Here is a 13,012-nt window from a genome sequence, read left to right as displayed (position 1 = left end):
CGAGGTCAGCCCTTTCACACTAACTTTTTTTCTCCCACCCACTTTACCCCTTTATGTCTCCAAATACAATCAATTTAAAAGTTGCTCTACATTATGCCATCTCCACGCACTTAATGCAATCTATCAAAATGCATTAAGAAAATGGAGAAAAAATATTGCAGCTGTTGTGCACTGGAAAGTAAAGTTTTTTCTTGGAATTAATCAATCTAAGATTAATAAAAAATTTACAAAAAATAAGGAAATGGAGAAAATTTCTAAATGTTTTAAAAATTTTCCGAATTTTGGTAACTATTAATTTTGTCCTAAAAACCTAGAAGCATAATAACCACAAATGAAACTTATTTTCCAGTGTGGTTTTTGATGTTGCTGTTGAATTTAGTGGGTCACTGTGGAGCAGCTTAATTGTGATATATCACTTTACACGCCGCAGCGAGGGGAACCAAATTGAGATATGTAAAACAAAAAACAAGAACGGAACTTCAAAACGATCCGACAGACCCAATAAAGCCAGAAGCCACAAAATATTAAATGCAATTGTTCCTACCGAAAAATGTAGCCCAAAAAATTAGCTTTAAGACGGAAAAAAAAGGCCATGCCCATACACTCCGACAATCCGCTGAAGGAAAACATTTTTCCATTGGCATTTCCTTTTTGCATTTGTGATTTGCTCCCCTTTTACCCCAATTCGCCGACGAAAATTGCACTTCTGTGTGCCATTTGGTCTTTCTGCCTTGACTGGAAAATTCCCTCGCGTAGCTGACAGCAGCTGCCACCCACTGCCACCCCCTAACACCCAGTGCCACCCCCTACCACCCATTCTGAAGAGCCTATCAAAGCTATACAGCCTCCCAACCAGCCCATCCCCCTTTTATTTGCATTAAGCCCGGCCATTTATTTGTATATTTTATTGTGGAGCATATTTTCCGCTAAAGTTTTCCTCTCTTTTTCGCCTTTATGAATGAAAACATCGAGGGGTTGGGCGGCGGAGTGGGCGTTTTTCCTGGGGAGGTGGGGGTCGAATGAAATGATTTTCTCTGTATTATACGTTTTTCGTCTCATTTTTATTTTTACGCATTTCTTGCGTGTCGTCTTTGCAACGCTTTTGTCTTTCCCTCAGCTCTTTTCTCAGCCTTTTGGTCGCCCCCAAAAATAAATGTTGTTGTTTAGTTTACTTTTAGTTTATCCAAGGGGTTTTTTTCGGAGGGGTTTGCTCTATTTTCTTCGCCGATAAGAGTAATATATGTGTGTGCGTAGCTCACTTGTCTCTCGATTTATTCAACGATTTTCGGGGGGCCTTGCGTGTGCGAAGGCAATTCCAACGAGCAAATGGCCAAACGACTCAAATTACCCGGCTGCAGTTTGGCTTAACCCCACGGAAACGCTGTATTCTATTTATTTACCTTTCGGCGGTTACTAGGTCTACTGTTATTGTTGTTCTTCACCAACAATCTCCCCTTTCTCGAAACGGGTTTGTGTGTTCTTTCTATTTTTGGACAGCTTTATGACTGGCTAATTGGAGGAAAGGGTTATGATCTGGTTATAAATGGAGGTTGGAACGGATTACGCGGGCTTGGCGTTACTGAAGGGTGTTTAAATGCTTTAGAACCAAAAATGGAAATCAACTTTCTTTTTGGTTTCTTGAAAAATGTAAGGTTTTTTTAAGATCATATGATGGATCATAATCCCTTCCCTAAAAATCAACGGGGTTTTTCATCAAACATCTTCAAATTGATCATTTAGAAATGTGAAGTGAGATCTTTTAGTATACATATGAGTTGAAAGAGCGAACATTTACTGAATCAGCTAATGATTATTAAATCGATTATATCATTTCGGGTTAAGTGCAATAAAATGAGTCATATTTTTGTTTTTCAGAGAGAGGGAATTCACCATTTGACCAATCCCATAAAATGTAACCATCTGATCTGCCACTTTTTCTCTCCCTGTATACCGAGTGCCCCCAAAACCTGACTCATCCATTGCCCAAGGCCCAAAATGCCCCACTCAACTGAATCCCAACACTCGACCATTCAACACTCGCATTTACTGACCATTTCTAAGGCCTCTCTGCGCATTCGGGCATGTAAAATACAAAAACATGTATTTTTCATTTATCATTCTATTTTTTTCGCTAGATCTTTTTTAATTTGTTTGCAAAAACACACTGTGCCACGAGCAGAGCATTTTCACATATTCGTGGGGAATATGTGCCGTTAAATTGAATTGCACCCCAAAAGAGCAGAAAATAAATTGACATTGAATGTAAAATTTATTGAAATTGTTTACGTGGCACACTGGGTCCTAACGTTGTCGAGTGTCGTTATGAAAAACAAAGTACATTTGCAGTGGATAGAAAAAAAGAAAGAGATTTCTCCGGGAGGTTTCTCCTCTCGAGCTCTTTTCACTGGAACCACCTTTCTGCTCCAGATGCGCCCTCAACGGGGCCCTTCTGCAACTGCAACCGAGTGCAACGAGCCGGTGCAAGATGGACATGGTCTTTTCTACAACTGTGGGTCAAACATACATACCCACGTATATCTCAAAGTCCGGCACGAAGCAAAGCTCGGCATTTTCTGGCTTTTCACTCGCAACTCCCTGCTTTTTGGTCTCCGGTTACCGGGGAGGGGGTTTTGTCTTCGCACTGCGGTGTCTGCCTCACTTTTGCTCATATTTCGCATGGCCAACTAACGGGCCGCGTTGTCTTTGGGCCAATGCCTTTTTAAGTGTGACTAATTATGACTCGGTTGAGGTGTTATTTTCTTGCCGCGAGTTCAACGATCTGGCACTTGGAACTCCAGGTCTCCAGGTCTTATAGCCCCCCGCTGCAAAAAAGGGCTGACCCCAAATCGTTTTTCAGGCCTCTTGCGCAATTTGTATCGATTTCGTGTGGCAAGAAATCCTGCAAGATTTAGGAGACCAAGGGGCGCCAGCTATTGACAGAGAATACTCGCAAAAAAGGAATAGTTCAACCAAGTAAGCTGGGCAAATATTTTGGCTGCAGTTTCCCAAGAGTTTGAGCTGCAGAGAAGGGGAGGCGCTGCTGCTGAAATTATGCAGGCAATTTGGTCGGAAAACTCTTACGTACAATTTGTTACGAGTTGACAAGAGGAAGGCAAAAGCCCGATCTGCCTGTATCAGGTAATCAGTCTTGACTTGGCTTTGACGGGGCTGCTGGCTAAGAGCCAAACAGAATTGATGATGTGACATAAGAACCAAGTGCTGAACTTTGCCAGCTCTTAGAGGAAGTTACTCAAGATAATCAGAGCATTAAATGTGGTAAGAAAAATAGAGAAGTTTTCACAGATATTATCTTTTCAATCATTTCCATTCATTCTTGGGTTAAGACTTCCCCTCCTCAAAGCAGATAAGGGTTCAGCAAATCCTATCTACATTTCATGTTAGCTCATTGCTATCTACTACATTGTTATTGTCTGCCTAATAGACATATACATTTCGCAATTCATTATCTCAGTTTATGTTTTCAACCATGTGCTGAGGCCAGCTACCTGAGAACCTGGTTCTAAGCTACCTGACTAGACGGCCAACCCAACCCCGACCATTTCCATATATGCAAAGATATTAGGGAACTCGGGTGGGGTCCTCCTCGGTAAGCTTTAAAGCAGTAAAAATGAGCAGAGCCTAAAGAGGCTTTTGCCAGATGATGAGACCCCAGCACAGTCAAGATAAAAAACCGCCAGCGATAAGAGCGTTAACAAAATAATAACAAAATAAAAAGCATTTACATATAGCCAGAAGGTCGTGTTCGGACAGCGAGAAGTAGCTGTATTCCCGGATGGTAAGTCAGTCACCTATAAAAGGGGGGAGGGGGGACTTGGGCCATTAGTGAAATGGCCCTGTCAAGAACTGCGGCCTGGCCAGCAAAAAAATGTGTGTATGGCTTATTTGGTTTAGACCTTCATTCACTTCATCCTCCTAACGTCTGTTCTATTTGCCTTTGCCTCTCTTAACGTGCTTCATTTGGTTTTAGTAGAAGGTAGCCACTAATTTGCAGCATCATCAAGGCATTTCTGTTGGTTATGGACCAAATCTAATAAGAGCTTTATGAAGATGGAAGAGATCGGATATCTAATAGAACATTAAGGGGAGTATTCGGACTTAGCTACTTAAGCAGCCAAAAACACTTGAACTCATGGTATAAGCCTTAAACATAATGTTGTACTTTATTGAACTTACAAAATATCTTAAAAATTAAGCAAGCTGGATTTTTTATTGTTTTTTTAATAACACAGACTCAATTAATAAATAAATTTTGACCAAAAAAAATGATGAGATGTTTTTAAAAGCCGACTCTCTGATAAAATCCAAAATATTTTGTTTTTCCTAGTGCATACAAAAACTGTTTGTTTTGTTCTAGAAAAATCTAATGATCACATTATAGGGATTTCTCTCTGTCTGATGTAAGCTCTAGAATAGTGGCATTTAAAGAATTTCTTTGGCTGGAAGAAAATGTCTCCGCAACCATTTTAAAGATTTAAATTTTGTATGATGTAAGCTCTAAATAGCCGTATCTCTGAACATTTACAAAATGTCTATGGCCCGAATGAAGACCCTCCCTATACATTTATCACGATCTCAAGGTAGCTGAGAATTATTTGACGAAAAATCTCAATAAATTAAGAGATAAAAATATCTACCTTGACCAAATTGCTGAGATGTTTTCAGATGAGTCGCAGCGATATTACACTGTGGTACTTGGGCCTTCATTATCACGTAGGCTCTCCGCGATCCCCACCTTTTAATTGTAATTTATATCCTCCGAGTATGTGGAATAGCACACTGAGAAAAAGGGTTATCTTAACTGTTTTGATCTAAATAGGTATTAACAAAACTCTCTAAAGATAATATATATCTTTTCTGGAGCTGTTGGCTTATATGCCCCAATATGCTTAGTAAGAATTTTAGATAAGATAATATGATGTTTTTCTTAAATTATCATTACTTATGATGAAATAAAAAAATTATAAAACAATATAGTTTTAATGCTCTTAAATCATGAACAAGTATTTTTGATTTAAAAATGTTGAATTGAGATTTTAGATGGAAAAAAATGCAGATCTTAAATTTAGTTGGTGCAATGTTGAAACAAGACATCTCTTAACTGTGTCTTGATTTCAAGATTGCAAGCTCATTTTTTTTATATAGATTTTTTTCTCAGTGCAGACTTTGCTGCAAGCTCACCTTGGGATCCAAAATGCTGCGCTCTAGGCTATCCTCACGATTCATGGTTGTTGCGGTGCTGCCGGTGCCAGTGCTGCTGCCACCGCCGCCCCCGCCTCCGCCGCCGCCGCCCATGCTGCCGCCACCCTCCCGCTGGCTGCTCCGCTCCCGTTCCCGCTCCCGCTCCTGCTGCTCCAGCCGCAGGCGAGCCCGCTCCACCCTGGCCAGAGTCGGACTGTCCAGGATGGAGGGCGCCCGCGAGGGGGGCCGCGAATTGTTGGCCGCATTCGTGTGCAACTGCTGCAGTTGTTGCTGCAGCTGCTGTTGCTGCTGCTGTTGTTGCTGGTGGAGCGTCTCGAGCGTGGCACTGTTGTTGGAGGAGGTCGACCCGGGAGTGGGCGTGGCCGAGGACGAGGAGTTGGTCATGGTGGCCGTCGACGTTGTGGAAATGGATGTGGTGTGCATGAGCATTTTACGTTCTGTTGCTGTTTCTACTTCTTAGCCTACGTTGAAGGTTTTTCCTTTGCTTTTCTTTTTCTCGATAGTTGGTTGGTTGAATTTAGCGGTAACTTAACTGCAACGCTTGCTTATTATTTATGAGGGAAATGTTGCACTTTTCGACTTGACTGTGGGTGGAGAATTGAAGGGAGAAACCCATTAGGCTTTTGACTGACAGCAGTGTGTTTTTAAAAAGTAAATAAAAAGTTTATTGCGTTTTATTAAAAGTCTTTTGTATGTTTAAGAATTAAGTGGGATTGTGGTTTTTATTTATTTTGTATGCATCATGTGTTGACTTGGATCGCAAGCTACTCTGATATATTTCTTTGTTTTAAGTTTTAAAATTTTTTAACAATGATCAATTAAGTTTTTTGCCTGACTTATCTGCATTTTAATAAATATATTAAATTCAGAAGCTTATATACATTTTTTTAAATATTTGTTTGACCAATGGAATAATCCTCTATATTTTCTGGAGGACCGGAATTCTAAAATGATCCTTAATCTACCTCTCAATCCACCAAACACATGTTTACACCTAAGTTTTTACTCTAGAAACCCTTGACACCTTGTGTAATTTATGTCTCCCTCAATTGCATTTCTTATCACTGCCATCCATTCCGCTCACTTAATTTATGACTCCTCTATCTGTCCGCTGGCAGCCGCCAATTTCGGCTTGTTATTATTGCCATTTTCCTTTCAGCAATCCACAAAGGAGTGCAACCAAGAAATAGCTAAATACAAAAAAAAAGCATACCGAGATATAAAAACTAAACTAAAACCAACACAAGAGCGCAGTCAATAATTTTCACAAAACTGGTTTTTCTTTTTCGGGTTTTTCGGTCTGGGCAGGTCTCTAAAGTCTGTTGCAGGTAGTTTTTACTTTCGCACAATAAACACTGCGTATCTTTTTTTTTGGTTGGGGAAGGGGTAGGGTAAGGAAGGGGGAAACTGCAAAGTGCATGCCGAAAGATACAAATGTATCTTTTGGCATTCGCACCGATTCTTGGGCACTTTTCAAGCTGTTTATTGGCCCGATCGGATCAGTTTGTTTGCTGACGTCGGTTGGGCATATTATTTATATTTTCTTGGCGCGTTGCTTTCGCATATGGGATGCCAAACACGTTTGTTTTGATATTTCCGCTGACATATTAATTCTTGAATTTGGTTTCGTTGGTAATTGGTTTGTTGGTTGGTTTGTTGCACATACTTCTTTAGGTTGAAATTGAATTTGTTGGCAGCGCGTCGCGTCGCATTTCTTTGCGGTTTCTCGGTGTGTGTTTGTGGCTTGGCAAATTGAAAAAACCAATTTTGTTATTGGCCAAAATTTTATTTTCAAATTGAGTTGGTCGCGCAAAGCAAACGAGCGACCGAAGCGAAGGCGAACTGTCCACGCGAGCTGCCCGTCGATGACTGTCGCAATGAAAACTGGTTTTCCTCAGAGTCCGTGCATCGGCATGCGGTTGTCGCGTCGAACATGTTCGAGAGGCGCACAGTGGGTCGACATGACTCGGAAATATGGGTTTTCAATTGAGTTAAGGAACGAGTAGGGCAATTTTCAAAGAAATTTATCGTCGTTATAAGATATTTTAAAATATTAAACTGCTGTGGTCTTTCGTATCATGCCCGGCTATCCGTCCCTGTTTGAAAGAGTTTTCTACATTTTAATTGAAATAAACCTGTTAATGTTAATATAAATGTAAATATTAATGTTAAAATACTTTTTTGCGAATGCGTCTCAAAGGCAGAAAAGATGTGTCCATGCGCCTACAAAAAGTATTAATTTATTATCAGCAGAAGTTCATTTTTTTTTATTTGACCAATTTATTTTCAAAATATTTTTTTTAACACGATTGGCTGTTTAATTTATATGCTGGAACCCTTCTTTACAAAATACAATAGCACCCAACAACTAAGTTGAACCTTGTGTCTTGTTAATTATACCCTTGAAATACCTTATTGAAATAAACCTATTCATGTTCATATTGATGTTAAAATACTTTACTGCGAATGCATCTTAATAAAGTTTATAATTTTAAGTGAACCAGCATTTTATTTGACCAATTTATTTTAAAAATATTGAATATGTTTTATGTTTTTCACTAGCACTACTATTTAAAAAGATAAAAAAAAACACCCAATCACAAAGTTGAACCATGGTCTTATTAATTTAAGGTTTTGCTATCGCGTTTTTTAATAGTCTCTGTTTTTTTTTCGACGTTATTATTTTTCTTTTTTACGTTATTAAAAGATGTATAAAAAAGTTTTAACATTTTTCCCATCTTTTTATTTATGTTTATTACTTAAAAAGAGCTGACCCACTGTACCGCGTTATAGTTGCGATAATAATTTCCCAGTATTTTGATTTGTTCGTTTAGTCAGCAGGGCATCACACAAAATTAATAAAAAATAATCTTTTATTTCCTGGAATTTAACTTGGAAATGTATGAAACATCTTTACCAGCGACATTTTCTTGAGTTGTTATATTTTCAATGAGCTATCTTTCAGTTCTTAAAGTAAAATTTCTCTGTATCTTTTTTTAAACTTAGTTTTGAAAACAACTCATTTGTTATTGTTTACATTTAAAGATTCCGAATAAGTTTTTCATAGCATTTTTTTTTTGGGTAATATAAATTCCCAAAACAAACCGACTTGCAACCTACTCATATCGAACTCGAACGCACAGTCAAGAAATTCCTTCACATAAGAAGAATAAAATATTATTAATGTGATGAATGCGAATATGGGAGATAAAAGCCAAAGGCTTAAGCCACTATATGATGATCAGTATGGAACGTATACATTTTCTACATTTCTTCCACAGAATATTATTATAAAATATTTTTATCGTTTCTTTCTTAGTTCAAATGTTTTTTTCTTTGGAAGTAGACAGATTTTGTTCTTTTCTCCCTTCAGATTCCCTTGCGTTGGTGGTTGGAAAACAGGTTGTTCCCTTGGCTTTGACCTGGGGATTTAAGAGGTTTACGGGTCTCTCGGCAAACGAACCACAAATTGTTGCACGCTGGACCAGTTCAATGTCCCAAAATCGGTTTGGGTGTCGTTTCAATTTCGTTAATTCTTTTATTCCCGAATGAAATAATCGAACACTCGACAATGGAAGGGAAAGCGAACAGCACTTGACTCATTGTATCATTGAAGACCAAATTACCATAAGATAGGAATAGCTGTGGACTCATCGGGTCTAAGAGTTGTCTGGGATTCCATCTTGCCTTCATAAAGATGATTCACAGTGAATTTCACATACTGGCACACATGTAAATTTTGCGGTATTCGAATCACGCAATTATGCAAATCACCGGCAAATCGCTAAATCGCTATCTGCCTTTACTTTGCGCCAAACTCCAAGACGGAACGTGCCATCTTGGACGATCTATGCGGGTCTCTATAAGATTTTGGCTACTCCTCGACTTTAGTTTCAAATTACCAAATTGACACGCCATTCATGAGTCTCTAAATCTTATTTTGGGCTGGGTTCTCTTTGGTCTGGCGCCAGGCATAATTTTTTAATTTCTGATATAAATGCCTTGAAAATTTGTCGTGTCTCGCGCATCGCTTCCTATGGTTTTATGTTGTGTGTTTTTTGGGGATTCTTAGAAATTGAGTTGTTCGGGCATATATCGAATGGATTTTATTTTTTGATTTTGTGTCTGGCGACCGTCACAAGTGGTTTGATAACTTTATTGGCTGTGTTCTCAATGTTCCCCTGTCTGGCCTGTGTTCGTGTAATTTGTTGTGATTATCGGATCATGATTGGGGTTTTAGAAACGTGATCGTGGTGTGGGAGACAAAAGTTGTTCTAAGACACATTCGGAGCTAACATATCAAAATTATGATTGAGGGACAATGGTGTCAGCCCCTATCTTATCATTGAAGGATTACAATAGCAGCGGTATATGGAGGGGACCGAAAAAGTTATATCTTGTTGGTATAATCTTGGTTGTTCAAAGAAAACATGCAATTAGTAGCTGGTATTTCTATAACTTTATACTTTGAGTTATTATCTAAGATGTGTTTGTCCTATCTTACATAGCTTAGCCATTTGCTCTATGTCTAAATTAAAACTTCTTGTCTCATGGATTCCTAACTAATTGAATCAAACGAAAAGTACTTAAAATATTTATTTAGCAATCTAATGCTTATCTAATCGGAATATATATAAACATTTAATAGGCTCCTAAGTGTGCCATTTGTGGTGTCTTTTCATAATCATTCAAATGTTTCTATGGCTTTCTATAGCTTCCATAGATGGCGGCGTTTTGTCTTGGGTTGCTGCTTTTCTGGTTCTGTGCCGCATTTCCGTTCCGTATTGGAAAAAGCTTCGTTGTAATAATTTTTTTTGTTCTAACATTTTCAATGGTTTATCAAAATGCCGGCGACGCCGTTTCGTCTGGTCGCCTTTTAAGACTAAAGTTTCTTCTGTTCTTCCCTGGCTTTGTTTGGCTCTCTCTTTCTATGTGTGTTTCCGTCCCTCTTTCTCCTTGCATATCGACTTGGCCATATCTTTAGTATGCATTCGACGCATCCGAGAAGTTTTTTCCATTTTTATCGCAAACTTTGGCAGGGCAGGAAAAGGCGCGTTCGGACTTTGTGTTGCGCTCTTTTTCCTCTTTTTTTCCCATATTTCATTTAATTGTATGGGTGTATGGATGAAGATTTGTCATATGTTTTGTATGCACTGCATAAAACAATGCCAAAGTGACATTTCCTCAACTCGCCTTTCACTCTTATCAGCTGGAGAAGAAAAAGCAGCTGGCTTCGGGCTCAATATGCTGGTTGTCGGATGCCGATTGCTGATTCCAATCCCAATCCACCCGTCCCGCCCTTCTCCACTTCGGCATTGTGAATCGGTCTTTAATACTCCTACAATCGTCTGACTGGACTCCCGATAAGCCCCTTCACCAAAGTGATAATACGGCAAAGAACTGCCGAGTCAAAAGAGCAAACTGCGCTCTGATTGCCAACTGACGATTGTCGATTGCTGCAATTGATGATTGTAAAAGCTTCCTATAGTAACATAAATGCTTTGTTTTTAGCTATGAGTTCTTAGATTGTAATGATTGTAATAGAATACAGATTCTACATATTCCAAACCTACCTATAATAAAAACGTATTACCGAGATTGATATACAATTTTTTCATTTTTAGTAAGTTGTATTACCTTGTCAAGGTATTTATTATCACTCATTTGATAAAGTGACTTCCTTTTAATAATATAAATAAATTTCTTGATCATTGCCAAGAGTTTCTTCCTCACTTTTATTCTGTTGCATTGATTAACTTGCAGTTTGCATTTTTTCCCGATTGCAATTTCATCTTGCTGCGCTGATGGCATGTTTTCAAAACACCCATCCCATAAATCACTGATAAATTGTCGAAGTATGCATAAAGTACTATTCCATTTGTATTAATTTATATGGCTTTTGTTGCAGCGACTGATTGTGCATTTTTCTCTGAATCAGTTTCCGTGGGTTGTTCGTGGTCAGGCACTGACCATGGGCAATTAGTCAACGTGCGGCGCTTGTAATAGAAACTAATAGCCACTCCTATTCCAATTCCAAATTCCCATTCCCCGACAAAGGCATTCCAAAAACACGCATTCTCTTCTAGCGAGTTCAAAGAGACCGTTCTATCAGGGGACCGGGGTACTTTTAATTAGCTGTGTAAATTGGTCGAAAAAATTAAATTAATTAGTCTAAGCGATGTTAATAACTTTATCGGCGTTGACAACTTTACTGCCCATCAAACGGGGGCTCGACTTTGATTGTAAGTTGTGACGAGAACAGATTTAATAGTGATGAGGAAACATCTAAAGAAGGGGAACACTTATACGGGGCCACTCAATTCTGAAATAACTTAATTTTATTATTTATTACTTTCGAACAAGAATGCTGAACAGTAGAATCGAATACTAATATTGTATTCCTTCGGATATTTAAAGGTTCTATTCGGTGTATTGCATTTTGAAGTAATTAAACCAAATCTATTATCATACGCTGTATTTATTAAAGTTTTTTCATAGTCTATGGTTTTATAAAACCATACTACTATAGACCTATATCTACTATAATCAATATTTTTTTATAGTTCTCTGAGTTTTAACCAATTATAGTTTCGGCCTTGACTTTATCTTCTGCTTTACTTCCACTCTTCCTACTATAATAAGCCTACACTATTCTTATCTTATTATATTCTATTAATATCAATTATAATCAATACTTTCTTCATAGTTCTCTGAGTTTTAACCAAACTGGTTCCAATTATAGTTTCAGCCTTGACTTTATCTTCTGCCTTACTCCTTTTCCACTCTTCATATCAACTAGTTCGCATACCGATTCACATTCTTTGGCCGACTACCTGGCCTCCGTGGTCCACAGGTAGTCGAAATCCACTCATTGAAAACGCTCATAATCTTATTAGAATTCGATTGGGGTGCGAAAGTCGTTTGAATTCGAGCTGAAAAAAAGGTTTCCCACTCCCACCATCTCATTTCATTAAAATGGTTTCGATGTTCGCCGGTATTTCTTTTGTCCCTCTGTCTATCGCATCTTTTCAATAATAATTCGGGTCTTATTTAACCACCAACGGAATACAAAAAAAATCGCCTGGCCAATGAGTTTTTGGATGAGATGGGTGAAGAGGCTGAGTCACGATGTGAGTTTCGTGGAAGAGACACCGATGAAGATGGGGATCTGCGATGATGATGCACAGCAACCAGGACAAATTGATGGGGCCTTATAAATGTCTGATTAATCGCTGGCATAAAAGCCAAGAGTTTTATTTTTTAAGATACAAATTCGTATTTTATCGCCGTTTTCGATTGCCACTTTTGAGCAGAGGAACTATAAATTCCCAAATTTTCATTGCATACTTTTAAGTGGCCATAAATATTCGATGACAAACAGTCGCAGAGATGCACTTTTAGGCATCCCCCACAAATATTCCACTGAGAGATATCAGCTAAAATGAAGCCTTTAGAACGTGATAGTTCCGCCGACTTTTTGGGGGCGTGGCAGGTGCTAGAGGCGCGTGCCTAAGTGCCGCTTGTCTAGACTGCTCAACTAGCAAATGTCAAATGAAATAAATTTCTATTCCTTCCCCGCAACGAGCAAGGTAAATATTAGTGAGTAATTGAAAAGGCTGGCTCAGGAGTGCTCGGAGGAAAAGCGAGTGGTACACTGCTAAACGTCAGTCATTGTTGTTTGTTGTTGTCGCTGACTTTTGGTGGGAAAAGCGGAAAACCTAAAGGACGATGGAGAGAAGCCTTTGAGAAAGTCTGCGATGCCAGACCTGACTGCTTTGGGATTTAACGAAGC

General features: G+C 38.7%; 1 protein-coding gene across 6 annotated transcripts in view; it reads right to left on the bottom strand.

Annotated features, from left to right (window-relative positions):
• Positions 1-7,088, bottom strand: part of LOC108021316 (uncharacterized) — a 43,476-nt gene extending 36,388 nt beyond the window's left edge. For all 6 annotated transcript variants that reach the window (XM_036818409.3, XM_036818412.3, XM_036818395.3 and 3 more), the window contains exons 1-2: positions 6,887-7,088; positions 5,200-5,804 (exon numbers count right to left, since the gene is read on the bottom strand). In XM_036818409.3, coding sequence (XP_036674304.3) covers positions 5,200-5,649 — 450 coding nt within the window. In that variant the 5' untranslated portion in view covers positions 5,650-5,804; positions 6,887-7,088. The remainder of the gene's footprint in view (positions 1-5,199; positions 5,805-6,886) is intronic.
• Positions 7,089-13,012: the final 5,924 nt, after the last annotated feature.

This window comes from Drosophila suzukii, chromosome 2L (genome assembly GCF_043229965.1).
Source record: "Drosophila suzukii chromosome 2L, CBGP_Dsuzu_IsoJpt1.0, whole genome shotgun sequence".
Classification (NCBI taxonomy): Eukaryota; Metazoa; Arthropoda; class Insecta; order Diptera; family Drosophilidae; genus Drosophila; species Drosophila suzukii.
Note: the sequence above shows the minus strand (reverse complement) of the source record. Positions and strands in the feature narration are given on the sequence as shown.